This window comes from Kogia breviceps, chromosome 14 (genome assembly GCF_026419965.1).
Source record: "Kogia breviceps isolate mKogBre1 chromosome 14, mKogBre1 haplotype 1, whole genome shotgun sequence".
NCBI classification, from domain to species: domain Eukaryota; kingdom Metazoa; phylum Chordata; class Mammalia; order Artiodactyla; family Physeteridae; genus Kogia; species Kogia breviceps.
Genome location: NC_081323.1, coordinates 81,461,774 through 81,488,987, shown reverse-complemented (window position 1 = coordinate 81,488,987; position 27,214 = coordinate 81,461,774). Strand labels below are relative to the sequence as shown.

At 43.0% G+C, this 27,214-nt stretch overlaps 1 protein-coding gene across 2 annotated transcripts; it reads left to right on the top strand.

The window, feature by feature from the left end:
* EIF4H (eukaryotic translation initiation factor 4H) lies at positions 1-26,369 on the top strand. 2 transcript variants are annotated; one of them, XM_059037267.2, is made up of 7 exons: positions 1-163; positions 15,632-15,819; positions 18,326-18,390; positions 18,474-18,570; positions 18,887-18,946; positions 24,210-24,347; positions 24,438-26,369. In XM_059037267.2, exons 1-7 carry the CDS (start codon positions 105-107, stop codon positions 24,575-24,577), a joined length of 747 nt encoding a protein of 248 aa, XP_058893250.1. In that variant the 5' UTR covers positions 1-104; the 3' UTR covers positions 24,578-26,369. The 2 variants fall into 2 exon arrangements, with proteins under 2 accessions (XP_058893250.1, XP_058893253.1); XM_059037270.2 differs by lacking the exon at positions 18,887-18,946 and having other exon boundaries at positions 13-163.
* The last annotated feature ends 845 nt before the right edge of the window (positions 26,370-27,214 follow it).

Below are 27,214 nucleotides of genomic sequence, written 5' to 3'. Positions count from 1 at the left end.
GCGATCAGGCGGCGCGGCGGACAGCCCCGGCGGCGGGGCGTGGGGAGTTATATTACGGGGTCCTTCCTCGCTCACCCTGGTTCCTCTCGGAGCGGAGACGGCAAATGGCGGACTTCGATACCTACGACGATCGGGCCTACAGCAGCTTCGGCGGCGGCAGAGGGTGAGGCGGGCGTGCGCGGGCCCCGGCCGGGCGCGGGAGGCGGGCGGAGTCAGGGGCCCCTGGGCCGCGGCCTTCCCGCGCGAACAACAGGGGCGGCGAGCGGTAGGGGCCCGGCTGGGCCGACTGAGGCCTCGTAGAGGCGCCGGGCGGAGTGGGGTCTGGAAATGGCGCGCTCGGGGAGGGTGCGGCGGCGGTTAGGCTCCCCGGGTTTTGCTCGCGGGACAGATCCCTCTCTGTGCCACCTCCCCGCCGCCTACGACGTGTCTTTCCTCTCCCTCGGTCGCAGGGCCAGGCCGCAGCGGCGCTGAGTGCCCGGCAGGACAAGCTCCCGTTTCCAGCCCCATCCCCCAGTACGGCGGGGCCAGCGCGGGGCTGTGTTGCAGCGCGGGGGTGGGGGCCGCGGCCTGCCCCGCTCCAGTCTCGGTCCCGGTCGCGGCTTCCTGTTGTCAACCTGCGCTGCAGGCCCCCTGGCCCCTTTCGCCAGGAGACCAGCGGGCTTGGTATGATTGGAAGGCCGAGAGAGGGGCGATCCCCATCCCTTTACGGGTGTGAGGCTGGGATTTGGCAGCTGGAGCCATGGAATAGTTCGATTCACCCCGGGGTCGGGGGAGACCAACACACATCATAGCATTGTATTTATCCTTTCTTAAATCAGAGTGCCTTGTTGACAAGTGCTACGTGCCTACTGGCAGAAAATGTTATTCTTCCTGGTTTCTCCAGACCTGGAAAAGGAATCGCATTTAGCTTCGTTCTGATTCTGGTCATACACAGACTATATGTAATTGAGGCACCTTGTTTAAAAGAAAGATCCCTGACTAGTGAAGAAAAAGCTTATGGTGTCCAATTCCAGGAACCCGCCCTAGATTATTTCTTTTTAGACACAAGTTACCTCATACAGAATTTAGAAGATAGGCTATAAACATCTTGTTGTTTGTCAAGGGCACACTTGGCCTTTGTGTGATTTACAGAAAGGATTACTTTCCCAGGATAACACCACAATAGTACCTACTGAGGTGTCCAGTCTCCTGGGTTTCAATCCTAAAAGTATCTTTGTTTGGTGAAGAATGATCTTTTAATACCTTGGTTTGGGAATGGCTCAAATAAAAGCTTGTTTGGGTGCGGTAGTGTACCCAGGATCATTCATGAAAGTTGGGGACATGGAAGTTGGGGGAGGTGGAGCCACCTGTTACTTCAAAGAATACTTTATTTACTAATAAAAAAGAAATAGATGTTGTATTACATGTAAATTTACTGCCTTTGGGGTAGGTTTCTAGACATCAAATTTGTACTTCAGGCATCTCGAAGTTTAATAACTAGGATTTTTTTTTCCTAGTTTCAAAAAGCATTTGGAAGTACCCAGGAAAACTCTTAAACAGAGTAGTTCAGATTAAGGCAGCTCCAAGGAATTTTAGTTGGTTTGGAACTACAGTGTTAGTCATATATCATATTATACAGAGCCTGGGATTTTTTATTATTATTATTTTTAAATTCTGCCTTTTGACAAATTTACCAGCTGTTCTGGTGACGAGGTGTTCAACTTAGACTTTCGGTGGATATTGAATTTTGACAGTTGGAGTGCCTTGAACAATAGAAGTTGATCAAAAGTAAAATTCTCTTTTAAGATGCCATTTATTTATCAGAATATCAAAAGACGAGGACCCTGTTAGCCATTTGACCAGGTGTACTCCAAAAACTTGTATAAGAGAATAGTAGCTGGCATACATCTCCTAAGCTTCCTAATAAAAAGTCCCTTTACTGTTAGTCACCTTCTACATCTTACCTTCTCAGAATTTTCCACTTCACCTTCATGTAAAAGTACATAGGAAATACTGCTCAGATTGCCAAAAAGTAGTTGTAAAAACCTGTTGGTGAATTTGTGTTCTTTTAGGCAGTGTCACAGGTGAGTCAGGAAACGTCACAGAGGTGATCGCACAGAGGTGCGATCTGTGCCAAAGCTTTCCTATTCCAGATGGTTAATGTTATTTTAACTTCACCAGGTCGGAAGTTATCAGTTATTGGAATCTTGGAAATTTAGCAAGGTGATAGGATGGTTTACCAGATATTCTTCAATGATAATTTTGAGTTTTGAATTATGTTCACATCAGTACATGTCTCGGTGCTGTTTGTTTATGTTCAGATAGAAGCTTAAGCATTAGAGACGATTACCACCTCTGGAAAGCTGGTCTTGTATTGCTTTGTTTGGTACTTTTTAAAAAAATTTATTTTATTTAATTTATTTATTTTTGGCTGCGTTGGGTCTTCGTTGCTGCGCATGGGCTTTCTGTGATTGCGGCGAGCGGGGGCTGCTCTTCGTTGCGGTGCGCAGGCTTCTCACTGCGGTGGCTTCTCGTTGCAGAGCACGGGCTCTAGGCACGTGGGCTTCAGTAGTTGTGGCACACAGGCTCAGTAGTTGTGGCTCTAGGGCTCTAGAGTGCAGTCTCCGTAGTTGTGGCACACAGGCTTAGTTGCTCCGCAGCATGTGGGATCTTCCCAGACCAGGGCTTGAACCTGTGTCCCCTGCATTGGCAGGCGGATTCTTAACCACTGCGCCACCAGGGAAGTCCAATTTATAATTTTTTAATTCTTAAAATAATTCCTTTAGAGTTAGAGCGGGAAAATTTCTGTTGAGGGTTAGATGGAGTGAGTTTTTATTTTCCTGTCTATATTTCTAAAGACAATAAAGGGAAAGCTGTTCATTTTATAGGCATAAAGCATTTATAATGTAATACCGTAAGTATGGTAAATTAGTACCAAGTAATTCATTCTTTTCATTTATTTATTTATTGGCTGCTTTGGGTCTTAGTTGCTGCGCACAGGCTTTCTCTTTCATTGCGGTGCGCAGGCTTCTCATTGTGGTAGCTTGTTGCAGAGCATGGGCTTCAGTAGTTGTGGCACTCCGGCTCAGTAGTTGTGGCTTGTGGGCTCTAGAGTGCAGGCGCACAGGCTTAGTTGCTCCGTGGCATGTGGGATCTTCCCGGACCAGGGCTCAAATGCGTGTCTCCTGCATTGGCAAGCAGATTCTTAACCAGTGCGCCACCAGGGAAGTCCCACCAAGTAATTCATTCTTGTATATTATTGGTTTGTAACAGAATTCATGCTTGTAATATTAAAATGCTTCTGAGATTTCTAAAAAAAAAATTTTTTTCCGCACACTTTTAAAATTTATATTTCTGTTTGAAATTAATCTTAGTGTTCTGGAAAGACTTTATACAAATTCAAGAAGTCTTCCCAGAAACTTGGAACATACAAAGCAGAATGTTTGGCTGGGGATGTGGGGGGGCATGGGGGGAGTCAGTCCTAGATCAGCTCCACCTTCCAGTTTCCAGCTTCCGCTAGAAACAGAAGAGTGTTGGGCAGAAGACCATGCCATGCGTCTTTGCCTTTTCATCATTCGTGCAGCACACTCAGGGCACAAAGTAAGCGACCACTTGATTTTGATTGCACTTAGCAGCTGTAATGTCTAAGTTGTCCTTTTAAATAATTGAACATCTTATTTTTTTAAAGTTTGCCAACCATATGATGGTTTTTAAAATGTTTTTCTTGATAGGACCCTCTGGATGTACTTCAGTATGTTGATACTCTGCTGAAGACATAGTACCTTCATTGCACGCCAGTACAGGGTAGAGTAGCTGGTGCTCTCCCTCGCTCTGCACACTCTTCTCTGATTGAAATAATCAGTTGCATTTTTGGAGCCCCCTCCACCCCCTTTTTTTTGGCCACACCGCACAGGCTTCTGGGATCTTAGTTCCTCTGACTAGGAATTGAACCTGGGCCCTTGGCAGTGAAAGTGAAAGCAAGGAGTCCTAACAACTGGACCACCAGGGAATTCCCTGGAGCCTTTTGAATATCTGGCCGAGTAGAAGACAGCTCATTTCTCTTAGCTGCTTCTGTGTTCACTCTTGAGGTAGGTTGTTTGGTTGACATATATGAAGAAAAATCCAGCCTTACATAGGTAAGTAGTTGGAAGTGGGAGGGCTATTTTAATAGCCTTTTCAGATAATTTTAGATACTCTTATTTGTGACTGTACCAAAACTTGACAGGTGGTAATTTCCATAAAGGTTAGTTCTAACAATAAACTTTTCACACTCTTACATTAAAATCCATAGATCTATCTTATATTTTGAGTGGATCTTTTACTGTGCTTTGTTTTTTGTTTTTTTTTTTTTTTTTAGTTGTATTGAATCTTTGTTGCTGTGTGCAAGCTTTCTATAGTTGCGGCGACCAGGGACTGCTCTTTGTTGTGGTGCGCGGGCTTCTCATTATCGTGGCTTCTCTTGTTGTGGTGCGTGGGCTTCTCATTGTCGTGGCTTCTCTTGTTGTGGCGCGCGGGCTTCAGTAGTTGTGGCTCGCGGGCTCTAGAACGCAGGCTCAGTAGTTGTGGCGCACGGGCTTAGTTGCTCTGCGGCATGTGGGATCTTCCCCGGCCAGGGCTCAAACCCATGTCCCTTGCATTGGCAGGCAGATTCTTAACCACTGCACCACCAGGGAAGCCCAGCTGTACATATTTTTTGATAACATGATACTTTGGTCATTTGGACAATACCAGTTCACTGAGTTATGTAGCTCTTCCAAATGTTGAAGCATTTCACTGTACAGTGTCAAAAGTCATGTTCATTAATGTCGCCATCAGTTTCATCAGAAAAATTTCAGGTATTGGGAGACTGTCAAGCTTATGTTAATAGATAAAAAGTTTTCTAAAATTCTGGTTTTTGCTTGAAAGCCTGCGTTTTGTCATTCGCAGCAGATAGTACTGTTGTTTTCCTTGAAGTGACAGACTCACTTCATTTACAAGAAAATGTCTGTGTAGCATCCGCGTCTGAACCATAGTTTGTCAGTTCTTTCAGGTAAAAATGGTGTTCCATGAGAAGAATAGCTAGTTCAGCTTGTAACTCACTTGCAGGAGTGCTTTTCCTGGAGATAACCATGTACTTCTGTGAGTAGCAGAAGTGCTTCATTCCCATTTCGTAACGGAATATTTTAAAAGTGGGTCAGTATTTAATAAAATTAATCGTTTTTACCACTTTATCAAAAACATTCTTTGCCAAAGGTGGCTTTTTTTTTTTTTTTTTTTGGCTGCACCACGAGGCTTGTAGGATCTTAGTTCCCCCACCAGGGGTCGAACCTGGGTGAAAGCGTGGACTGCTAACCACTGGACCACCAGGGAATTCACCCACCCACCCACCCCCGCCCCCCCCCCCCTTTTTTTTTTTAATACTGCAAATGCAGGAGTAATAGTGCAGTTTTGTGCCCCGGCCTGATTCATGCGAAGGTCAATGGCATGATCGGTGTACGTGTTTGCTCTCTTTGACTTAACAGGGATACTACAGCCAGAAAGGTTTGGCTCTGTGGGGGGCAGAGCCAGAGCCAAAGGAAGTACATTTTGGTGCTCTTCTAGAGGCCATCTGAAAATGCAAATAATTGTTACTTTAACTGATTTTCTGTTAATGGAGGAACCTCAGTATGGTCTAGATTGAGCTGGAATTTACCAGTTGCTCATTTTACCTAATACTTAAAGATTTTTAAAATAAATGTATTTATTATTTTTTATATTTTTATTTTTGGTTGCATTGGGTCTTCATTGCTGCGCACAGGCTTTCTCTAGTTGCGGTGAGCAGGGGCGACTCTTCGTTGTGGTGCGCGGATTTTCATTGCGGTGGCTTCTCTTGATGCGGAGCGTGGGCTCTAGATGTGTGGGCTTTGGTAGTTGCGGCTCGTGGGCTCTAGAGCGCAGGCTCAGTAGTTGTGGCACATGGGCTTAGTTGCTCCGCAGCATGTGAGATCTTCCCGGACCAGGGCTCCAACCTGTGTCTCTTGCATTGGCAGACGGATTCTTAACCACTGCGCCACCAGGGAAGTCCCATACTTAAAGATTAATCTGAATATTTTTATGCATAAGCAGTCAAGACTAATATATCAGACCCCCATGTAGCCATTACTCAGGGTTTTTTTCTTATTGTGGTAGAATATACATAACATAAAATTTACCATTTTATAGGACTTCCCTGGCAGTCTAGTGGTTAAGACCCCGGGCTTCCACTGCAGGGGGCACGGATTCCGTCCCTGGTCAGGGAACTGAGATGATCCTGCATGCCACGTGGCATGGCCAAAATTTACCATTTTAACCATTTCTAAGTGTACAATTCAGTGGTACTAAAGTTCACAATGATTACAATTCAGTAATCACTATTTCCAGAACTTTTTCATCATTCCAGACAGAAACTCTACCCATTAAGCAAGGCTCCATTTATTTCACAGTTTTAATTTTATAAACATTTTTGCTTTTTCTGTTTCATCTATCTTCCCCATTGTGGGGAGGGAAATGAATATTTTACAGCAGAGTCTAGTGTAACGACCTGCCCCATGTACCTATTACCCACTGTTTTTTTTTTTTTTTTTTTTAAATTTAAGCTTTATTTTATATTGGAGTATGGTTGATTTACAATGTTGTGTTAGTTTCAGGTGTAAAGCAAAGTGATTCAGTTATCCATACGCATATATCCATTTTTTCAGATTCTTTTCCCATGTAGGTTATTACAGAATATTTGACATAACTACTCTTTTTTTGGGGGGGGGGGGGGCGAGTCAAGCTTTTACTCATGAATTGCTCCTTACACAGAATATGTTCCTTTTTCCTGTTTAGGTATGCTCATTTTTTTGACTAGAACTTTTCTGATGTCTTTTAATTCTAACATGTTATAATTTAACAAACTGTGGTTCCAAGTGTTTGATGTATGGTTTAAGCTATGTGCTTTTTAATTTTTTTCATCATACCTCTAGCAGCCATCTAGACCTTAAGCTCCGTGAGGGAACCCACTGGTTTTTGTAAGTGACCACTCCTATTTCATCTATACCTCCTTGCTTTACTCTCCTCCCACACACTTCTGGATTAATTTAAAACAAGTCTTAGATGTCACTGTCATTTCATCTGGAAGTACTTCAGTATGAGTTTCAAAGGTAAAAACTTAAAAATATATATATATAACCACAATATCATCACATCTGAAAACTTAATACAACAGTAGCCCAGTAAATATTTTGATGTCTCCTAATTATCTCATAAATTTTGATGTACAACTGGTTCACTTAAATTAGGGCCAGACAGGGTTTGCACATATATTTGGTTGTTGTGTCTACTAAATCTCTTAACTGATAGGGTCCTCCTCTTTTTGTCTCTTGACTGGTTTTTTTTGTTTGTTTGTTTGTTTTGTTTTGTTTTGTTTTGCGGTACACGGGCCTCTCACTGTTGTGGCCTCTCCCTTTGCGGAGCACAGGCTCCGGACGCACAGGCTCAGCGGCCATGGCTCACGGGCCCAGCCGCTCCGCGGCACGTGGGATCTTCCCAGACCAGGGCACGAACCTGTGTCCCCTGCACCGGCAGGTGGACTCTCAACCACTGCGCCACCAGGGAAGCCCTGACTGTTTTTAAAGGCTGTTTGAAAGGATGTGTGGCTTTTTTGCAGGTACTTTTAATATACTTAATTTTGATAACTATCATGTGAGGTAGCAGCAAGTTAAAATTTGATATCGTTAAATAATTATTAAGTATTATTTTATTTTAATGTATATATGTGTTTTAGTACAGGTTACTTGGGTTCTTATGACTTCAAATATTAATTGAGAAGAACAGTTAGCTCTGACTGAATGCTTTTGAATTCTAGGTTTTAAATGGTGGTCTATCTATGGCAATTTGTAGTTACCTAAAATAATTTACGTTTTAAAATAAATTGTATAGTTGTAAGTTACTTGTGGATCATATAAAATTCGACATTGCCTGAAAATGTGGTTTCATGTAAAATGAAATGGAGCTGGTAATATGTGGAATGTCAAATCTCAAATAGTAAGTCTTCTATTTTGGAAGAAAAGAACCTATAAAGTTCAAAACTAATCCATAGAAATAGTTTACACCATACCTTTAAGACTTTCTTTTGTGGCAGTATATCTGAGGACCAATAAATAGCTTGAGTTTTAAGATTTCATTTTCTCTGAAAAATCTGATACTTTTTTTGGCTGCATTGGGTCTGTGTTACTGAGGCAAACTTTCTTTAGTTGCAGCAAGTGGGGGCTACTCTTCGTTGCGGTGCGCGGCCTTCTCATTGCGGTAGCTTCTCTTGTTGTCGAACACAGGCTCTAGGCGCGCAGGCTTCAGTAGTTGTGGCATGCGGGCTCAGTAGTTGTGGCACACGGGCTTAGTTGCTGTGTGGCATGTGGGATCTTCCCGGACCAGGGCTTAAACCCATATCCCCCTGCATTGGCAGGCAAGATTCTTAACCAATGCGCCATCAGGGAAGTCTGGAACTTTTGGATTGAGTAACCTTTTTCACCCATATGAAGTTATTAAATTACTAAGCCCATTTCTTTCCTTTCATGTGTGGGAGTCCAAAATTTTAGTTCATTATGATAAGTACCTTTCCCAGTAAGAAAAGTTCCCTAAAAGACTGTGTAAACCAGAGGTCCCTTTCGTGTTCACTATTCATCTAAAGCAAGGCTTTCAAACTGTCTGTTGTGTCCTGTTGGGAGATGATGAAATCAACTTAGTGTGGGTCCTGGTAAGCATCTTCTAAGGTGAAATAGAATAGAGAATAGTGTGCATTATACTATGAGTTAGTACTGTTGGCAAGCTTTTAAAAATTAATTTGTGTAGTTAACATGCAGAAATGTATGCGTGTATTAAGTTGTGATGTAAAGTGTATTTCTTGTTGTACACAGCCTGAAAATTGTTTGAAAATACTTAAGTACATAATTGGGGATGTCATCTGAATACATGTAACCCTCTCTTATAATCTAAATTCTTTTCCAAATAAGCGTACCCACATTGGTGAAGAAGTTACTGGCAACCCTAAAGTAGTTGGTAGGCCTGTGGCTTCATTCCTTCCACCCTAAGTCTCAGATACTGTAATAGTTCTAGAGATGCAGCAGTGAACAAGACAAGAGTTCCTGCCTCAGAACAACTTTGCATTTCTGTGCATTGCTTTTTTTAATATCTTACAGATGTGATTGAATTATTAAGTTCCCATTCACAGCAGAAAAGAGCTCCTTGAAATAGGGCTCAATGAAGAATTCACCATAGACACTGCTCCCTCCCCACCCCCAGTGTTTACAGAAACTTTCACAGGCTTTCATGCACATCCTGTAGTAATGACAGTTGTCCAGATAAAGGGATTTAATTCTGAGTGCTAATTGAAGGCCTTGGAAAATACATACACTTAGAGGAAGATCTACTTGGAAGTGAAGGGTCTTTAATCCAAGTTCCATTGGGCTAGTTTTTTAAAACCTAAGTTACAACTAAAATGTAATGTGGCATCTTGGATGGGATCCTGGGACAGGAAAAGGACATTAGGTGAAAGCTAAGAAAATCTGAATAAACTGAACTAGTTAGTAATGAATTAGTAATGTATTGATATTGGTTCTGTGATTGTAACCAGTGTATCTTACTAATGTAAGATGTTAATAGGTAGTATAAAAGGGTGTTTATGAAATAAGGGCTTGGCTTTTGAGAGCCTAACCTTTTTTGATTATTGTCTAGAAACCAAGTAGGTTACATATTTTGATCTTTCTTCCTTTCTGCATGCTCAGAGGATTTTGTCTTTGTTGCTTACTTGCATATTATTCTCATAAAGGCAGTCTTACTGTGATTTTATGTAGGATCTAGGATAGTGCCTCAGGCCACGTGATATATGCTAGTAAGTGTTTCTGGGTGGCACATGAAAGACCAAAGTTGTTCATCAGCCCAATGAAACTAACTCGTTTATCATCTAGAAGTAATAGAGGGAGAGCACCTAATGTTCCAAATACCAAAGAGAGGTTAATACTCTATAGTCATGGTATCTTGACACTGGTCTTAAAGATTTAAGAATGACAGCAACAGTATTTAAATTCTGTATAGTTTCTAATGTACCTTGAAATCTTCGTAAAATTCTTGTCCAGAAATAATAGCATGTGACCTTCATTTTTTATTATCTTTTACACTTTGGAAGCAAGTCTTGAGCACTTAATTTTGTTTCATCCACTTACTGATTCTAATCCCAGCCCTAATGATCTCTTCTTCTTGTTTTTACTTATAGTTGCCCTTCCTCCAGTCTCCTCTCACTCCTATATATCTTGGCTTATTCACACATTATCATCTTAAGAGTTCAGTGTTTTGTCTGCTGCCTGGAAAATAGAGTCCAAGTGCCTTTTGCTCTACCCTGCAGAGACAGTGCTCATTGCTGTCTCCTGAATTTTCTGCAGTCTTTTTCTTGGGATGTGATTTCTCCTTTCTAGATGCCTGGACCCCCTTAGCTGAATTATCAGCTCCTTGAGGGTAGGAACAAGTCTTAGGTTTGTGCTCTTAATATGGTGCTCTGTATTTAATAGACATTCAGATACTTTGTTGATTTGAGTGAAGAAACGTGATTTGTCTGTAACTCCAGGTGTGATTTTGGTCACATCTGGAGTTGAAAGTTGGATTTCCTAAATGACTGAGGATGTAATTATTACTTTAAAACTTTTATATATTTTTTAAAAATCAATATACTGTCCCTATGTGCAACAGTAATGAGCGGGCAAGCCCATTGCCCGGTGGGAGCGATATGGCCTGGGATTATGCAGCACAGCCCTTCAGGTCTCTATTCTGAATTGCAGGGTTGTGGGGAGGTGGGGAGGTGTGCCCAGGCCTGCAGCTTTGCCTCATCTGTTGCCTGCTTTACATCCATGGCTTGTTAGTCAACCTCCTTCTGTATGAGCGGGGTACCCTGTAGCTTGTTTAATTTACCCATAACACTTGAGAATTATTATTAAACTTTTATATAGCAATCAGTCTCTGTGAAGTGTTTTTATGGTCAATTTCAAACTCCTTTATAACATAGAAATTTGAAACATCTATAAAGTAACAGATGAGAAAACCAAGGTACAGAGGTGATTTGGAAGAGGTCCTACACCAAGCTAAGTAAGGTGCCAGGTGAGTCTTTTGTGTTTTTAACCTGTTTTAGAAAGTGCTTTCATGTAACATAGCTTATTTAGATAATAGTCCCCTCTAAAATTAGTGTCAGAAGTATCTCATAAGAATTTTAGCTCAAAGAATTTTTGACATTTGACATTTTTATTTGATTGATGACAGAGTGTATCACTTTATTACGTCCATATGCATTCTCTAGGGTTTGTCTTCTTCACCCTTGTCTCTCAAGTTACTGGCACACTGTAGACTCTTCATAGAGTGAATAAATTGAAATCTACCCGGCTGGCCCCAGTCCCACTGCATTGTAATGTCTTCAGTGAACTACTCAACGAAAAGCTAAAAACCACTCAAGTCCTGTAGAACTGACCACATCAGGTAGGGAGGGCAGTATTTAGGACTGCATCTGTTAGTCTTGAAAAAATCTGGAGTGTTAAGCCGCTGGCAGTTTTGTGAGGCTGGGGTGAAATGAGCACGTTGATGGGCTTGGCTTAGCTCTTTCCACATCCCCAGCTCTTAAAGTACTGCTTGCCTGAAGCACGATTCTTCTCTCTTTGCAAAGCCAGAGCTGGCTCCTGATCCTACTGCATTCTTGCTAGTGCCCCCCCACCCCCAGTAGCATTCACCTGGGCAGCGGTCCTTATCAAGGCTTGCTTACATGGCTTTCTGTACTCAGTCAGAGGTCGGTTGACCCTGTCTTTTCAGTCTTCTGTCCAGCACCCCACAGAAGTTCTCATGCGCCCTTTTAGCAAGCCTTCCTACCTCCATTTTCTTGATTCATCAAACAGACACACCTGCCACGTTTATCATTTCTTCATCCTCACCTTCATGTTGAATTTTTAAAACATCATTGTAGCCCTTTGCTTTTTTACATATCTATGTAAATATATGCACAAACATGCATGTATGCATTTACAGTTATTTATGTTTTATATGTGCTACTCAGGTGTAAGCTACACCGGGACAAGGGGCTGTTTTCCACCAGATGTTTAATAAATGTTGAGTAGATGAATTTAAAGTGTTTTTAATTATAGTTGATCCCCTATTTTGACAGTTTTCCAAGTGTTTATACTGTATTTTATATGTTCAGTACCCAGTCCCAAAGAGTATCTTACTGAAAATATTTTAGGTTTTATGGGGGGGGTTTGTTGTTGGGGGTTTTTTTGGTTTTTTGGGGGTTTTTTGGCTGCATTGGGTCTTCGTTGCTGCACGTGGTCTTTCTCTAGTTGCGGCGAGTGGGGGCTACTCTTCGTTGCAGTGGTTTCTCTTGTTGCGGAGCACGGGCTCTAGGTGTGCGGGCTTCAGTAGTTGTGGCATGCGGGCTCAGTAGTTGTGGCGCACAGCTTAGTTGCTCCACGGCATGTGGGATCTTCCCTGGCCAGGGCTCGAACCCTAGTCCCCTGCACTGGCACTGGCAGGAGGATTTTCTTTTTTTTTTTTTTTTCTTTTTTTTTGGTGGTAACTGGGCCTCCCACTGCCGTGGCCCCTCCCGTCGCGGAGCACAGGCTCCGGTTGCACAGGCCCAGCGGCCATGGCTTACGCTCCACGGCATGCGGGATCCTCCCGGACTGGGGTCACAAACCCGCGTCCCCTGCACCAGCAGGCGGACTCCCAACCACTGTGCCACCAGGGAAGTCCCAGTTTTATGGTTATTGAAATGCAAAATAAGTCACATTCACTTGTAAACCTATTTTTCTGGTATTGGGACAGAATGCAGGATTTTTCTATTGGGAAGCAGCAGTTCTGAGTTAATTAAACTTAAAATTTTTAGCCATCTAAGAATTACTTCATAGCCTGGTTCTGCTAAAAAAAAAAAAGCGCGTCTTAAAGGTTGGTATTTATTATCAAATATTTGAGGTATCTGGAATTTGTGTCAGGCAAGAAAGATGTGGAATCTCTTTCATGATATTTCTAGCAATATATGAATTTTAAAAATCAAGTTACTTTTGAAGACGTGGTGTTAATACATATTCTGCCAAGAGAAAGGAAGGTTGACTTTAAGCAGATTTTTGACTGATGGGAGGAGACTTTTGCTTTAAATGTCTCTTAAAGAAAAACAACACCCCTCCCCCTTTTAAATTTTTTTCCTCTTGTGTTTTGCAAACGTTTTATTTTGAAATTTTTCAAGTCTTCAGTAAAGTTGAAAGAATGCAATACGAGGGACACTGGTAGATGTCACAAGTTTCACACTTGCTTTATCTTTATATATTCATGCATGCACACATGGGTTTATGCTGAACCCTTTGAAAATAAATGGCTGTCCTGACACTTCACTCCTAAGTACTTTGTCTCTCCTGAGAACGGAGGCATCCTACTAACTTCAGTACCAATTAATCACTCCTAAGAAATTTAATGCTAACAATAATATTTATACTCACCAGATTCAGATTTCTCCATCTGCTTTTTCTTTTATGGCTGTGTGTTCCAGCATCCAAAGATCACATGTAGCATTGGTTATCATTTCGTTAGCTCCCCTGCCTTTTTTGTCTTTCATGACTTTTACATATTTGAAGAATCTGTGCCAAAATAGAAGGCACATTTAAATTTCTCCCATTATTTAGTAATACTAAGTTCAGTTACCTGGTTACAGTAGTGACTGGCAGATTCATTTTATCAGTGTTTTGGCATCCTTTGAGCCTTGCCTGAATCAGTCACTACTATATTGGTGGCTGCGGAGTAGTGGTTTTCTAATTACATGATTCCTCCTACATTTTCTAGCTGACAGCCTTATTGATGTAAAGAAGAGCTCCCCTTCCCATTCATCAATTTAGTAGACTGTCTATTAGAGCAATGTAGGTTCAGAGCAAAATATCAGAAGGTATAGAGTTCCCATATGCCCCCTGCCCTCACAAATGCACAGGGGCACAGCTTCCTCTGCTGTCAACATCTGCACCAGAGTAGTACATTTGTTCCAATCAATGAATCTACATTGGCAATATCATTATCACCCAATGTCCATAGTTAACATTAGGGTTCACTCTTGGTGTTGTCCATTCTGTTCTGTGGGTTTTGACAAATGTATAATGGCCCCATTTATTTTTTTGTTTGTTTTTAAAATATTTATTTGGCTGCAGTGGGTCTTAGTTGAGGCACACAGGATCCTCAGTTGCGTCATGCAGGCTCTTAGTTGCATTATGTGAGATCTAGTTCCCTGACCAGGGATCAAACCTGGGCCCCCTGCGTTGGGAGCACAGAGTCTTAACCACTGGACCACCAGGTGGAAATCCTGTGGCTCCATTTACTTATTTATTTGTGGGGGTTGGTTTTGTGGGGGTTTTTTTGGGTTTTTGTGTGGATTTTTTTGGCTGAGTTGGGTCTTTGTTGCTGCGCGTGGGCCTTCTCTAGTTGCGGCGAGCAGGGGCTACTCTTTGCTGCGGTGCGCGGGCTTGTCCTTGTGGCTTCTCTTGTTGCAGAGCGCGGGCTCTAGGCATGTGGGCTTCAGTAGTTGTGGCACATGGGCTCAACAGTTGTGACTCGCAGGCTCTAGAGAGCAGGCTCAGCAATTGTGGCACACGGGCTTAGTTGTTCCGCAGCATGTGGGATCTTCCCAGACCAGGGCTCGAACCCACGTCCCCTGAATTGGCAGGTGCATTCCCAACCACTGTGCCACCAGGGAAGCTGGTCCCGTTTATTTTTAAATTATCTATAAAACATTGTGAACCTCAGGTCTTAGATGGCAGTTATTATGGTTATTGTTACTCTACACGTGTACTATGTGACAGGCAGTATATGACGCACCATATGTTATTTCTCAATAATTCAAGGTCTCTCTTAGTATTAACCCAGCTTTCCAAATAAGGCTTAGAGAAATTGAGTAACTCCTCAAGGTTATATGGTGGAGTAAGTATGTGGTAGAGCTCGGATTAAACCAGTGCCTATGCAGATTAGCCATGATATGGTGGAGTCAGTGTCCTGCCACTTTTAAGCTCTGTGAGCACCTCTTGACTTAGCTGAGGAAATGGCATCGACGTTTAAATGAATTAGTAATATGCGCCTTGTACTTGAGGACACAGTGAGGTAGTGCATGGCGGAGTGGAGAGTAGTGTGTACAATACACAGTACTTGCTGCACAAAATCTAAAATTTTTATTAGAGCATATTATCTATAATCAGCAAGAAACAATTGTATTGTGAATGAGTTAAACTTCAGCTTCAGGGTAACAAGTGGACACTCCATTTCTGTGTGTGTTAGTATTATCGGGTGTGAAGGAGGGCATTGGCTTAGGTTCTTTTCTCCTATTCTTGGTGAATAGGAGAGAACCACTTGTCTATAGGAGGATGTTATATTTGGATTCGATTCTCCAGGGAAATGTACGTTCACAGAGATTCTGTGTTTCTGTGGACATTTCTGTCATCCAGAAACAGGCATGTTTTTCATAAATATTTTGGAATACTCTATTATTTCAAGTAGATATTACTGTATACATTATAAAGGACTATTTTGCCTGGGTGGTGTGGCTGAGTGGGAGACATTTTCCTTGGCCCTCTGGGGCAAGAACACATGGGCAGAGTTTAATCCTGTCTGTCTCCCCTCCTAGGTCCCGTGGCAGTGCTGGTGGCCATGGTTCCCGTAGCCAGAAGGAGCTGCCCACAGAGCCCCCCTACACAGCATATGTAGGAAATCTACCTTTTAATACGGTGCAGGGCGACATAGACGCTATCTTTAAGGATCTCAGCATAAGGAGTGTACGGCTAGTCAGAGACAAAGACACAGACAAATTTAAAGGTGAGTTTGGGGAATTTTTACTGTGCATTATTGTAAGGGGAGGAGGGTCTAAAACAGAGGGCTCTGATTATGAAAGTGTTTCAGTGAAAGTGTTCAGAACGTGGGCCTAGTCCGAGTAGTTGAAATAAACATGTATTAGCGCTTTAACGCATAGGCCTTCGGTTCTATTTGGGGGGAAAATTGTTTTATACATAATCTAGTTTGTAGAAATATGTGGCATATGCCCAAGTAAATCTGGCGTTTGCCTGACCTATATAGCAGTCCTGTCTCTGCCAGAAAAGGAGTTACCAGGAAAGAAATGAACAGATAAAACTCAGGACTTTTCAGGTGCATATCACCTTGGCCGACTGATGCATTTTTAGGGGACAGTTTTCCTGTAATCTAGTTTATTATGAAGTCCAAAAGGTAACCTGGTACTTGTTGTCACTGTACATTTGTGACTTCAGAGCATGTGTTTAGGGAAATGATTGGCTCAAGTTTCAGGTAAAGTTTAGTGTCTGTAGATGAGTCTTTCGGGTTCTTGAGCCGAGGAGTAAGAATGAGGAGCCAAATGGGTGTTGTCATCCAACTTCCAAGGCTTCCTGAAGGGAAAGGTGCCCTGTATTTAAGTGTGTGATGCCAGGTACAAGGGCATTTGGTTTGCTTTATTTACCCAAGAAGTACATCCATGAAAGGCACACAGAGGCTGTGGGGCTGTAGAAGAAGCAGGGGTGCTGCTCCGCAGAGCGGATCCGTAGTTTTGTCGTTCTGAAAGCTTTCTGACTTAAGAACCTGGAGCCTTGTTATAGTAAGTGATCAAACAGTGAAAAAAAAAATATCAGTTAAGCTTGGAGCAGTAAGTCCTGCTGCTAGGAAGCGTTAGGAATTCAAATTTAAGGTAAAAATGTGTGGGTGAAGCCAGCCTTTGGGCTGAGTCAGTAGTGGCAGAGTTTGTCTCATAGAAGGGCATCGTTAGTTTCAGCAGCTCTGGAGTGTGAGATGAGTGAGAGCTCTGGAGTGACTAGGCTCTTGTTGCCTCTTTGAACTTGGAAGTGGTTTTCTCAGTTCTTCTAAGCATTGAATCCACTTAAGGGAAAAGGAGTGGATGGGGAGGTGGAGTATGGGTTGGGGGTGGAGGACGGGGAACTCTGCAGCCGAGCAGTACGTTCTTTTTTTTTTTTTTTTTTTTTTTTTTGCGGTACGCGGGCCTCTCACTGTTGTGGCCTCTCCCGTTGCGGAGCACAGGCTCCGGACGTGCAGGCTCAGCGGCCACGGCTCATGGGCCCAGCCGCTTCGCGGCATGTGGGATCTTCCTGGATCGGGGCACAAACCCGTGTCCCCTGCTTCGGCAGGCGGACTCTCAACCACTGCGCCACCAGGGAAGCCCCCGAGCAGTACATTCTTTGTGTAAGCAAATGGTGAACAGGAAAAGTTTGGACCCAGGCTTTAGAAGCACTTGTAGTCTAGTGGGCTTTGAAGGTGACCTGTAATCATCTTACAGGATGGGGATGGGGATGGTGGTGAAACAGGGTGTGGTGTGAGCCTACGGGGTAGGGGGAGTGCTTAACCCAGATTTAACCGAGAGGACAAGGAAAGGGCACGGGCAAGAGTGTTGCAGGTAGAAGGAAAAGCTTATTCCGAGGTTGGAGGTGAGAGAGAGGGTGTGGTTTCTTCTGCCTGGAGTGCCCTCTGCTTACAGGCCTGTGTCAGAATCTAGCATTAGAGACTCAAGTTGTCAGCAAAGCATGCTGCACCATGGCCAGCTGTCTTTAATTAACTAGCATCCTGAGGAGGATGCATGTGTGGCCGAGGGTATGTTTTCTAGCTTTTGTAAAACAAATTTTATACCAACTACCTGAGTAGTAAGTAACGGCACCCTCAGCCTCGTCCATCAAAGCGTGTTTGGTATCGAATTTGAAGTCTGTGTCTTAAAGCCCCTGTTAGGTTATATTAAAGTCATTCAGAAGTCAGAACTAACAGCTCTTCAGTGACCCAAGGAAGGTTTTAATATTATGGTTAAAACATAAAGCTTTATAAAAACACAGCTACTATTTCAGTACCTATTTGATTAGCACTTTCTGATAGAATATAATTAAGAGGGAGGAATACCAGTCAAGTTCTATTTATTAGTAAGTAACATATGCTCTTTCAAGTTCTGCAAGTCTGCTGCCATCTAGATGCAACAGAAGTGGTAGTTATGATGTAGGGAAATGGTACAGACAGGGATCCCACCTTATCTTTTTTATTTATTTATTTATTTATTTATTTATTTATTTGCGTTATGCGGGCCTCTCACTGTTGTGGCCTCTCCCGCTGTGAAACACAGGCTCCGGACGCGCAGGCTCAGCGGCCATGGCTCACGGGCCCAGCCGCTCCGCGGCATGTGGGATCTTCCCGGACCGGGGCACAAACCCGTGTCCCCTGCATCGACAGGCGGACTCTCAACCACTGCGCCACCAGGGAAGCCCCCCACCTTATCTTTAACCCGGAATTCCTTGAGGAAATCGGGGTTTGTTTTCTCTTACAGGATTCTGCTATGTAGAATTTGATGAAGTGGATTCCCTTAAGGAAGCCTTGACATACGACGGTGCAGTAAGTATATTCAGGTTTTCTCTGTGGTGTTAGTAGTTGAGATTTTTTTCTTGCCAGTACTTACAGTGTTTTCCACTTATTAGCTCTTGGGTGACCGGTCACTTCGTGTGGACATTGCAGAAGGCAGAAAACAAGATAAAGGCGGCTTTGGATTCAGGAAAGGTGGACCAGATGACAGAGGTGATTGGTTCTTCTACAACTGAACATAAAACTTGCTATATGCCCACTGATTACAGCTCTTGAAGGTTACCAGAAGAACTCTATCTCGTAGGTCTAATAGGTGTTTATGAGCTTTTAAAAGCGTGTAAAATCTTAGAAAGAATGGATGATGCTTCTGCAAGCCTGGGTTTTTTTCCTTCCTGTTGGCAGCAAAAACTCTTATAATTTCATTGAACTTCCCATCACATGAGTTGTACGTCCTCCCACTGAATTTTTCCATGTTTGTGCAGCAAGGTAATGATACGACCTCAACTTTATCTTTTTTGTGTATCCTCAGGAATGGGTGGCTCTCAAGAATCTAGAGGTGGATGGGATTCCCGGGATGACTTCAATTCCGGTATCAGTATTTAAAGTATCACCACTTAACCTTTTCAGTGGCCTTGCTGCTGTTGTACATTTCTTGTGAGTAGCCCGCCTGGCCGGACTACTTTAGTTCCTTTCACAAATGAAACTTTCCTAAAAGGTACCCAGGCATGCAATAAGCCTCTGTTAGAACCTCGATGTTTGGGGTAGGACTTGAAAGCTTCCACGTTGTGGGCAAGTTGGACTGATCTGCCTTATTTTGTTACCTTTTCTTACTCTACTGTTCTTATATGTGCCTGTATCTCATGCTGAGTCTTTCTCAGGGCTTAGCCCAGGGGAGCCCCTTGATGGTGCTTGTGTGTATGGCATGAATAGAAGTACTATTATTTCTGTAAGTCTGAAGATTCTAGAAGCTTACAGAAAGCCTCATACTAATAGTTCCTGGTGGCTCCCTCTTAGATGGTAATAGGTAGTCCTGATGACCCCTTTGTTTCTTTTTTTTTTTTTTTTAACATCTTTATTGGCCTATAAATGTTTTACAATGGTGTGTTAGTTTCTACTTTACAACAAAGTGAATCAGTTATACATATACATAGGTTCCCATATCTCTTCCCTCTTGCGTCACCCTCCCTATCCCACCCCTCTAGGTGGTCACAGAGCACCAAGCTGATCTCCCTGTGCTATGCGGCAGCTTCCCACTAGCTATCTAATTTACATTTGGTAGTGTATACATGTCCATGCCACTCTCTCACTTCATCACAGCTTACCCTTCCCCCCTCCCCATATCCTCAAGTCCATGCTCTAGTAGGTCTGTGTTTTATTCCCATCCTACCACTAATCTCTTCATGACATTTTTTTTCTTAGGTTCCATATATATGTTAGCATATGGTATTTGTTTTTCTCCTTCTGACTTACTTCACTCTGTATGACAGACTCCAGGTCTATCCACCTCACTACAAATAACTCACTTTCATTTCTTTTTAGGGCTGAGTAATATTCCATTGTATATATGTGCCACATCTTCTTTATCCATTCATCTGTTGATGGACACTTAGGTTGCTTCCATGTCCTGGCTATTGTAAATAGAGCTGCAGTGAACATTGTGGTACATGACTCTTTTTGAATTATGGTTTTCTAAGGGTATATGCCCAGTACTGGGATTGCGGGGTCGTATGGTAGTTCTATTTCTAGTTTTTTAAGGAACCTCCATACTGTTCTCCATAGTGGCTGTATCAATTTACATTCCCACCAACAGTGCAAGAGTGTTCCCTTTTCTCCACACCTCTCCAGCATTTAAAGGGCGTGGAGCCCCTATCCCTTAAGTGGACATAATCCACTTTATCATTGCTTTTCTTAACTCATCAAAGCATACCAATGGGTGCCTCCTTGTGTCAACTCAGGAGGTCAGTTTGCATGCCAGGCCTTGAAGGGTTGATCTCCTAAACATTTCTTTATCTCTTTACTTGTTTTTTTTTGTTTTGTTTTTAATTATGAAGGTAATTCATACATGGTAAAAATGTCCATTGTAACCGTAAGGTAGAGAATGAAAAACAAGTCTGTTTTCTTTCCTATAAACTTGAGATTATCTCTGCACTTGCCACCACATAAGTTGAGATCATTAGTGCCCGCTCCCCCCAAGACACCTCCCCCCCAATCAAAACAAAAATCAGTAAAAAGTAACTGGTAAGTATGGGAGGAACTGGTCTTGTGAGTCGAAATTTTTTAAAAGTTCATTCCAGTACTGCGTTAGCTAAACAGATTACTGCTTTTATCTGTTGAATAATTTAATTCCTAAAAGTCCTATAGCCAATCAGAAATGAGCTTATTCATAAAAGTACAGTATAATCCAGTAAACCTGTAATTTTATGTATAAGCTAGTCTCTGATTGAAAAATGCAACAAATGTCATCTCAAAGCCACCTCAGGTGTAGTAGTGACTTGATGAGTGGTGGTCTCCAATCTGCCAGTTTTGCATTTCCTAGTATTGTAGAAATAGCACAGTGAACTCACAGCTTTGGAGGTTACCAGAGGAACTGATGTCTTTCTACTACTGGTTTAGCTTGGGCTTTTTTACTCTGAAGCAAGACATATAGTGAATATAGCCAGAGAAACTATCTTGCCACCAACGAGTGTAAACGACAGTGTTTTGGTGATAATCTAAAACCAGCAGTGCCCACATGGTGGGGTACGGCCTATATACATTATTTGTATAGGTAGACCTTTTTTACTCTTTAGAATAATGCCTTTTTTAAAATGACACACTCTCCTTGTAAAAAAAAAAATTTTTTTTCAAGCAATACAAAAAAAAATACAAAGAAGAAAACAGTCCCTGTCAACCAGAAATAGGCAGTGTGTTTTGTTTTGTTTTTTTTTAATCTTTTTTTTTTTTTTTGGCCGTGCCATGCAGCATTCAGGATCTTAGTTTCCCACTAGGGATCGAACGCGTGCCCCCTGCAGTGGAAGGGCGGAGTCTTAACCACTGGACCTCCAGGGAAGTCCCTAGGCAGTGTGTTAAACTAAACTTCGTAAAGAAAGCTCAGAAGATTTTCATGAATAGTGTGCCTCCTAGAAACCTGTCATCAAACTTGATGAAAAGACAATTGTTAATGTCAAACCTTGCTTCTTTCTCCCCCCTCATAATCTTCCCATCGCTCATAAGAATTTTGAAATGAGGTGGTCACTTGATGTTAATGTACACTGGGTTTTGGGGTTTTTTTTTCCCCACTATATACTTTGTCTCATGAACCTGGACAAAGTAGCAGTTGTGTTTATGTGCCTTGTCAGTGTGGGTGTGAGCTGATTTGTTTTATGCTAAATACTGGTAACAAAAATTAATCTCATTAAAAGGGAAGTAACTTTACTTTCATAACGTGGAAAGGTACACACAGTTTAGTTTGGGGGAAATGTCAGGTTAAATGTTTGAATACTAATTAAGCTTGTTTAATGAATGGTGTATCCTCTCTGGTTGATAGAAAAGATTTTGTAAAGAAACTTATACGTGATTATGTGCTTCCAAAATGGGTTTTCCCCCAAAGCAGGGCTCCTGTTGGTCTAAACCTTCTTAGAATTGTTTTCATTACTTGTTTTGTTAAAATCGAAATTGTTCCATTTAGTCTCTGAATTGAGTTTCAGATAACTTGATCAATTTACAAATTCCTTGCTACCCTTAAAGAACAAAAACACCCCACCATTGCAGGTAGTTGATTCTCCATATTCACTGCAAACACCAAATTGGCGGATACTGAGCCATCGCTCATAGAGGAAATACACAGGCTCCTGTGAGCCTCTGGTCATATTTTTGTGAGACATTCAATACATAACCTTGCTTTATGTGTTTGTGTTTAAAGACGCCTTGTTTCATATATATAGTTGATTGATTAACAATGAACTCCCGGCCAACGGCGCTGTAAGTCATGCCCGTGTGAGGCTTCTCTAGCAAGGCACATCCCAGCCTTGCACTTAGGAGTACTAGACAGCACTTCAGCATGATGTTTGGGTGCTGTTTTATTTTAACAGCAAAATCAGTAACAAAAAGCACAAAAAAGCAGAAAGCCTGGCACTAAATAGATTGTGAAAAGGATGCTTGTTTACCCTTTGAGCTGAGACAAGGCAGAGTGTTGGCTCGTTCAACCTCAGCTGGGAATGTATGTGTCAGGTGACAGATGTTTCACTGCTCTGTGCATGTCTGAATGACCACAAAAGGCCCCAAGTATTGATTTCAGGAATACAAATAAATTTTAGTGAGTAGACAAATTTGCAAACATGAAACCTATGAATAATGGGGATCAACTATTTAGTAGAAGACTATTTCTGAAGCTCAGGATTCTTCTTCAAGGATAAGTTCCTACAAAGCTTTGAGCAATGGCACTATCCTTGGAGTGAGTAAAAATAGTCACCTTGAGGAGCTTAAACAGAGGGGCAAGCTCATTTGTTTAATTACAGTCTCATTTCTTAAATTTTTACTGAAAGTGAAATAGGTTATACTGTTAAAAGGTTAATTATCTTAACCTCCTCCCATGACTTTCAGTTAAATACAAAACTAAATAAGGCTTAAGGTTCTTAAAGTCCATTGAGAAAATATTCTTCACACTGATGAGAATTGCAGCTTACTTTTTAAAATATAAATTCACTTATTTATTTTTGGCTGCGTTGGGTCTTTGTTGCTGTGCATGGGTTTTCTCTAGTTGCGGTGAGCGGGGGCTACTCTTCGTTGCAGTGCGTGGGCTTCTCTTTTTTTTTTTTTTTTTTTTTTTTTTTTCAGTATGCGGGCCTCTCACTGTTGTGGCCTCTCCCATTGCGGAGCACAGGCTCCGGACATGCAGGCCTAGCGGCCATGGCTCACGGGCTTAGTTGCTCCGCGGCACGTGGGATCTTCCCGGACCAGGGCACGAACCCGTGTCTCCTGCATCGGCAGGCGGATTCTCAACCACTGTGCCACCAGGGAAGCCCCAACGTGGGCTTCTCTTGTTACGGAGCGTAGGCTCAGTAGTTGTGGCGCACGGGCTTAGGTGCTCCGCGGCATGTGGGATCTTCCCGGACCAGGGCTCGAACCCTTGTCTCCTACATTGGCGGGAGGATTCTTAACCACTGTGCCACCAGGGAAGTCCAAATTGCAACCTACTTTTAATTCTAAACGAGATGCAGTTTACTTCTGTTGGTAATTATTTTAGCAGTGCACAAATGAGCGGTGTGTGGGGGGGAGAGGCCCTTTGCAGCCAGAGGAGGTGTGGATTGGGTCTGCGGTTCCTGCTCTCTGGCGCCCTCTCTGGGAAGGGAGTGGTCCTGATCACAGCTTTGTTTACACGCAGGTGCTTTGCTTTTAGAATGATCCACACCCGAATCGCAGCAGAAACAGAAAAATGGGGAATGTCACCCAGAGGTGACTTTGTGTTTTTATTTTGTCTTCATATCTAGCTTTTTTCTTTTGATTTTGTGTTCTAAATTGTAACTTCTAAATTTCAGGTTTATCTTTTTAAATAACTGTATAGATTGTATTAGAAAACAATAAAATGTGCTTTGAGTATTTTTGTTTTAAGCCGTATTAGAATATTATGGACTTTTCTTGCAAGCTAAGAATTTACAGCTCGTTTTGTTTTTCTCTCCTAAGATTCTTTTTTTATTTTAGAAGTCTGTTAGCATTGAAATTACCCAGCAGATTCACGTTTGGACTCATTTTGTATGCACTTTTGATGCTGGACAAACTAAAGAATTTAAAATTAAACTTAATTCACACAGGCTATGTTATCAGCTTTGAGACAGTAGTTTAAAAGATAATTCAATGTCATCTTCCTCCTTCAGGCTTCAGGGATGACTTCTTAGGAGGCAGGGGAGGGAGTCGCCCAGGTGACCGGCGAACAGGCCCCCCAATGGGAAGTCGTTTCAGAGATGGCCCTCCTCTTCGAGGGTCCAATATGGACTTCAGAGAACCAACAGAAGGTATGACGATAATGTGAATGTGTAAACGGAGCTCTGGAGGGTGTCTGTTCATGACACATTTGTAAGCCATGTTGTGTTTCCCTCTCCCAGAGGAAAGAGCCCAGAGACCACGGCTCCAGCTTAAACCTCGAACAGTTGCAACGCCCCTCAATCAAGTAGCCAACCCCAACTCTGCTATCTTCGGGGGAGCCAGGCCCAGAGAGGAAGTGGTTCACAAGGAGCAAGAATGAGCTTGCGGTTGGGAGGGAATGGGATGTGGGGGGAGTTTGAGTGAGGCCACAGCCTGGCTGGCCCCCGCGGACCGGCAGTCCTGCAGTTACCATTCCTGCGCCTGACCTTTGTCCTCCTTTCTTACAGTGGAAACTCAGAGCTTGGGAGTGCATGTCAGCAGTTAACAAGTGGTTTTTAGTACATTCTTGGCTTTGCTGTATCTACCTAGTGCCTGGTTTGTGCTTTTTTTTTTTTTTTTTTTTTTTTTTCTTCCTGCCACTCCTTAAGCTATTTTCCTTCTCTCGCTCCTTGTTTCCTTCCAGCACATGAGTTTCTCTAGAGGGACAAAGGCAGCTGCCATGTGGGAGTTCTTTATATTGAAGTGCTGCTTCATTTCTCTCCTTTGCTTTTCTGTTTTTCCTTTAGCCACACTGGACGTTTCCTTTGATTTTTCTCAGCAACGTGCATGTTGAGTTCTGTATTGCTGTGGCTTCCGAGAAAAAAAACAAGTCACAAATTGGATAGCATCTTGTTTTTATTCAGCTGTGATCAACATACAGAATTCGGGACACCTTGCTTTCAAAACAAGGATAAAATATCTGTTGATCTTTGCAAATTCCTTCCTGTAACTATTTATAGATGGTCCTGACTCCATTACTCCCTCCCCAGATGGGAGAATAGGCTCACATTTCAAACAGCAAAACCGAAAAGGATCATGTGAACTGCTGGTGGGGCGTGCACTGTGCACATGGGAGAGAAATTGATACACTGCTGTGTTCACATGCTTTATTATTGCTCTTTCAACACCGGGTCCAAACCGGTTCCCTCCTTTCACCGGCCGTTTTAGAGGCTCCTCTGTGGCTGGATGTAGCGAATTGCTGTCTGGTTTCCTTTCTGCTGGCTGCAGAGGTGCTTTGGGCACTGCAGGTGGTAGCGCGGTGCTGGGCTCACTTCCTAGTGTGGACGCTGCTTCCTCTCAAACCCCTGTTGTCGTGTGTTCTGCATCACTCCCTGTGTTTATCTGTTCCCTGATACAAGTAATAATGAGATACTGTGCTTCCCACCATCCCTTAATTTTAGAGTGAAAGAATGGGCCTAGAATCTGGCACTTGACTCTCTTTCACTTGATGAATTGAGAATTTGACTATGCGGAGCTGTCAGATAACTGGGAGGTGGCTTGAGGTCACTAGTTCTCAGCTGTAGGACGTTCGCTCCCACATACAGTGTTCAGCACTCACCCACGCTAGGCAGCAGCTTTTGAGCTTGAACACCTCTGTGTGAACAAATTCTTTAGCACCTGAGTCCCACCTCATCCAATTGGGAGCAGTTCGGGGTCAGCTAGAGCCCCGGAAAAGAGAGACCCTCACCAGCATGACTGGAGGGCCGGGGGCAGGCTGGCCACGCAGTGTGCTTAGAAGGTAGCTCCTCACTAGCTGCCATCCTCGGCTTCTCTCACTTTGTCGCCAGGTCTCAGCAATTTACAGAACTCTCCCTCCTTTCCTTCCTTCCACCTGTCATCTTTGCTTCTGAAATAAGAACCATTTGTGTAACACCAATACTTACCTTAAGAAAGACATGCATTATGTGGTTGTAATCAAACCTGATGCTTTCAGATGACCTACTTACATCTTCAGTGTGGAAAAGATTAAGAACAAAACAAATGCATCTAAACTTCTGGGCAATCCAGTTGACTTTTAAATGTAAGAATGGAATTCCAAACACTTAACACATTCAGCTATATGACAGAAAGTAAATCTATGGATATGGTATTTTGTGAATGATCTTTTAAATAAAAGAAAACCTTACGTAATATTTAATGCTTGTCTTTATTTTTGAGTTGTTTTTTAGCTGCTTGTGAAGTTAACAATTTTAAATTTGGAAAGTAGTGTCCAAATTTAGTGGAATGTACTGCGGAGTGAGCAAAGCGTCTTGCTTTCGGAAGTTACAAGATTTGTGAAATTATTTTAAAAGCTGGTGATGATCAGAGATGGGATGCCAACTTTTTTCCTGTTTTGTTTTTTTTTCCCAAAAAACTAATTTTTCTTTTTTTGGGGGGGGGGGTTAATTTATTTTATTTATTTATTTTTGGCTGCATTGGGTCTTCAATTGCTACGCGTGGGCCTTCTCTAGTTGCAGTGAGCGGGGGCTCCTCTTCGTTGCAGTGCGCGGGCTTCTCACTGCAGTTGCTTGTTGCAGAGCACGGGCTCTAGGCGCGCGGGCTTCAGTAGCTGTGGCATTTGGGCTCAGTGGTTGTGGCTCGCGGGCTCTAGAGCGCAGGCTCAGTAGTTGTGGCGCATGGGCTTAGCTGCTCCGCAGCACGTGGGATCTTTCCAGACCAGGACTCGAACCTGTGTCCCCTGCATCGGCAGGCAGATTCTTAGCCACTGCACCACCAGGGAAGTCCCCAAACTAATTTTTCTAACAAATGTTACATGATGTGGTCATAGTTTTTGGTTGGATAAAGGAACTTTTAAAAATAACTGCTTGTGGGCTTCCCTGGTGGCACAGCGGTTGAGAGTCCACCTGCCGATGCAGGGGACACGGGGTCGCGCCCCGGTCCGGGAAGATCCCACATGCCGCGGAGCGGCTGGGCCCGTGAGCCATGGCCGCTGAGCCTGCGCGTCCGCTGAGCCCGCGCTCCGCAACGGGAGAGGCCA

What these genes read in the sequence shown, in the direction of transcription:
- EIF4H (XM_059037267.2), top strand. Translation starts at nt 105, where the DNA reads ATGGCGGACTTCGATACCTACGACGATCGGGCCTACAGCAGCTTCGGC. An exon ending in AGCTTCGGCGGCGGCAGAGG is followed by an intron (nt 164 to 15,631) that starts GTGAGGCGGGCG and finishes CTCCCCTCCTAG; the next exon opens with GTCCCGTGGCAGTGCTGGTG. An exon ending in AGACACAGACAAATTTAAAG is followed by an intron (nt 15,820 to 18,325) that starts GTGAGTTTGGGG and finishes TTTCTCTTACAG; the next exon opens with GATTCTGCTATGTAGAATTT.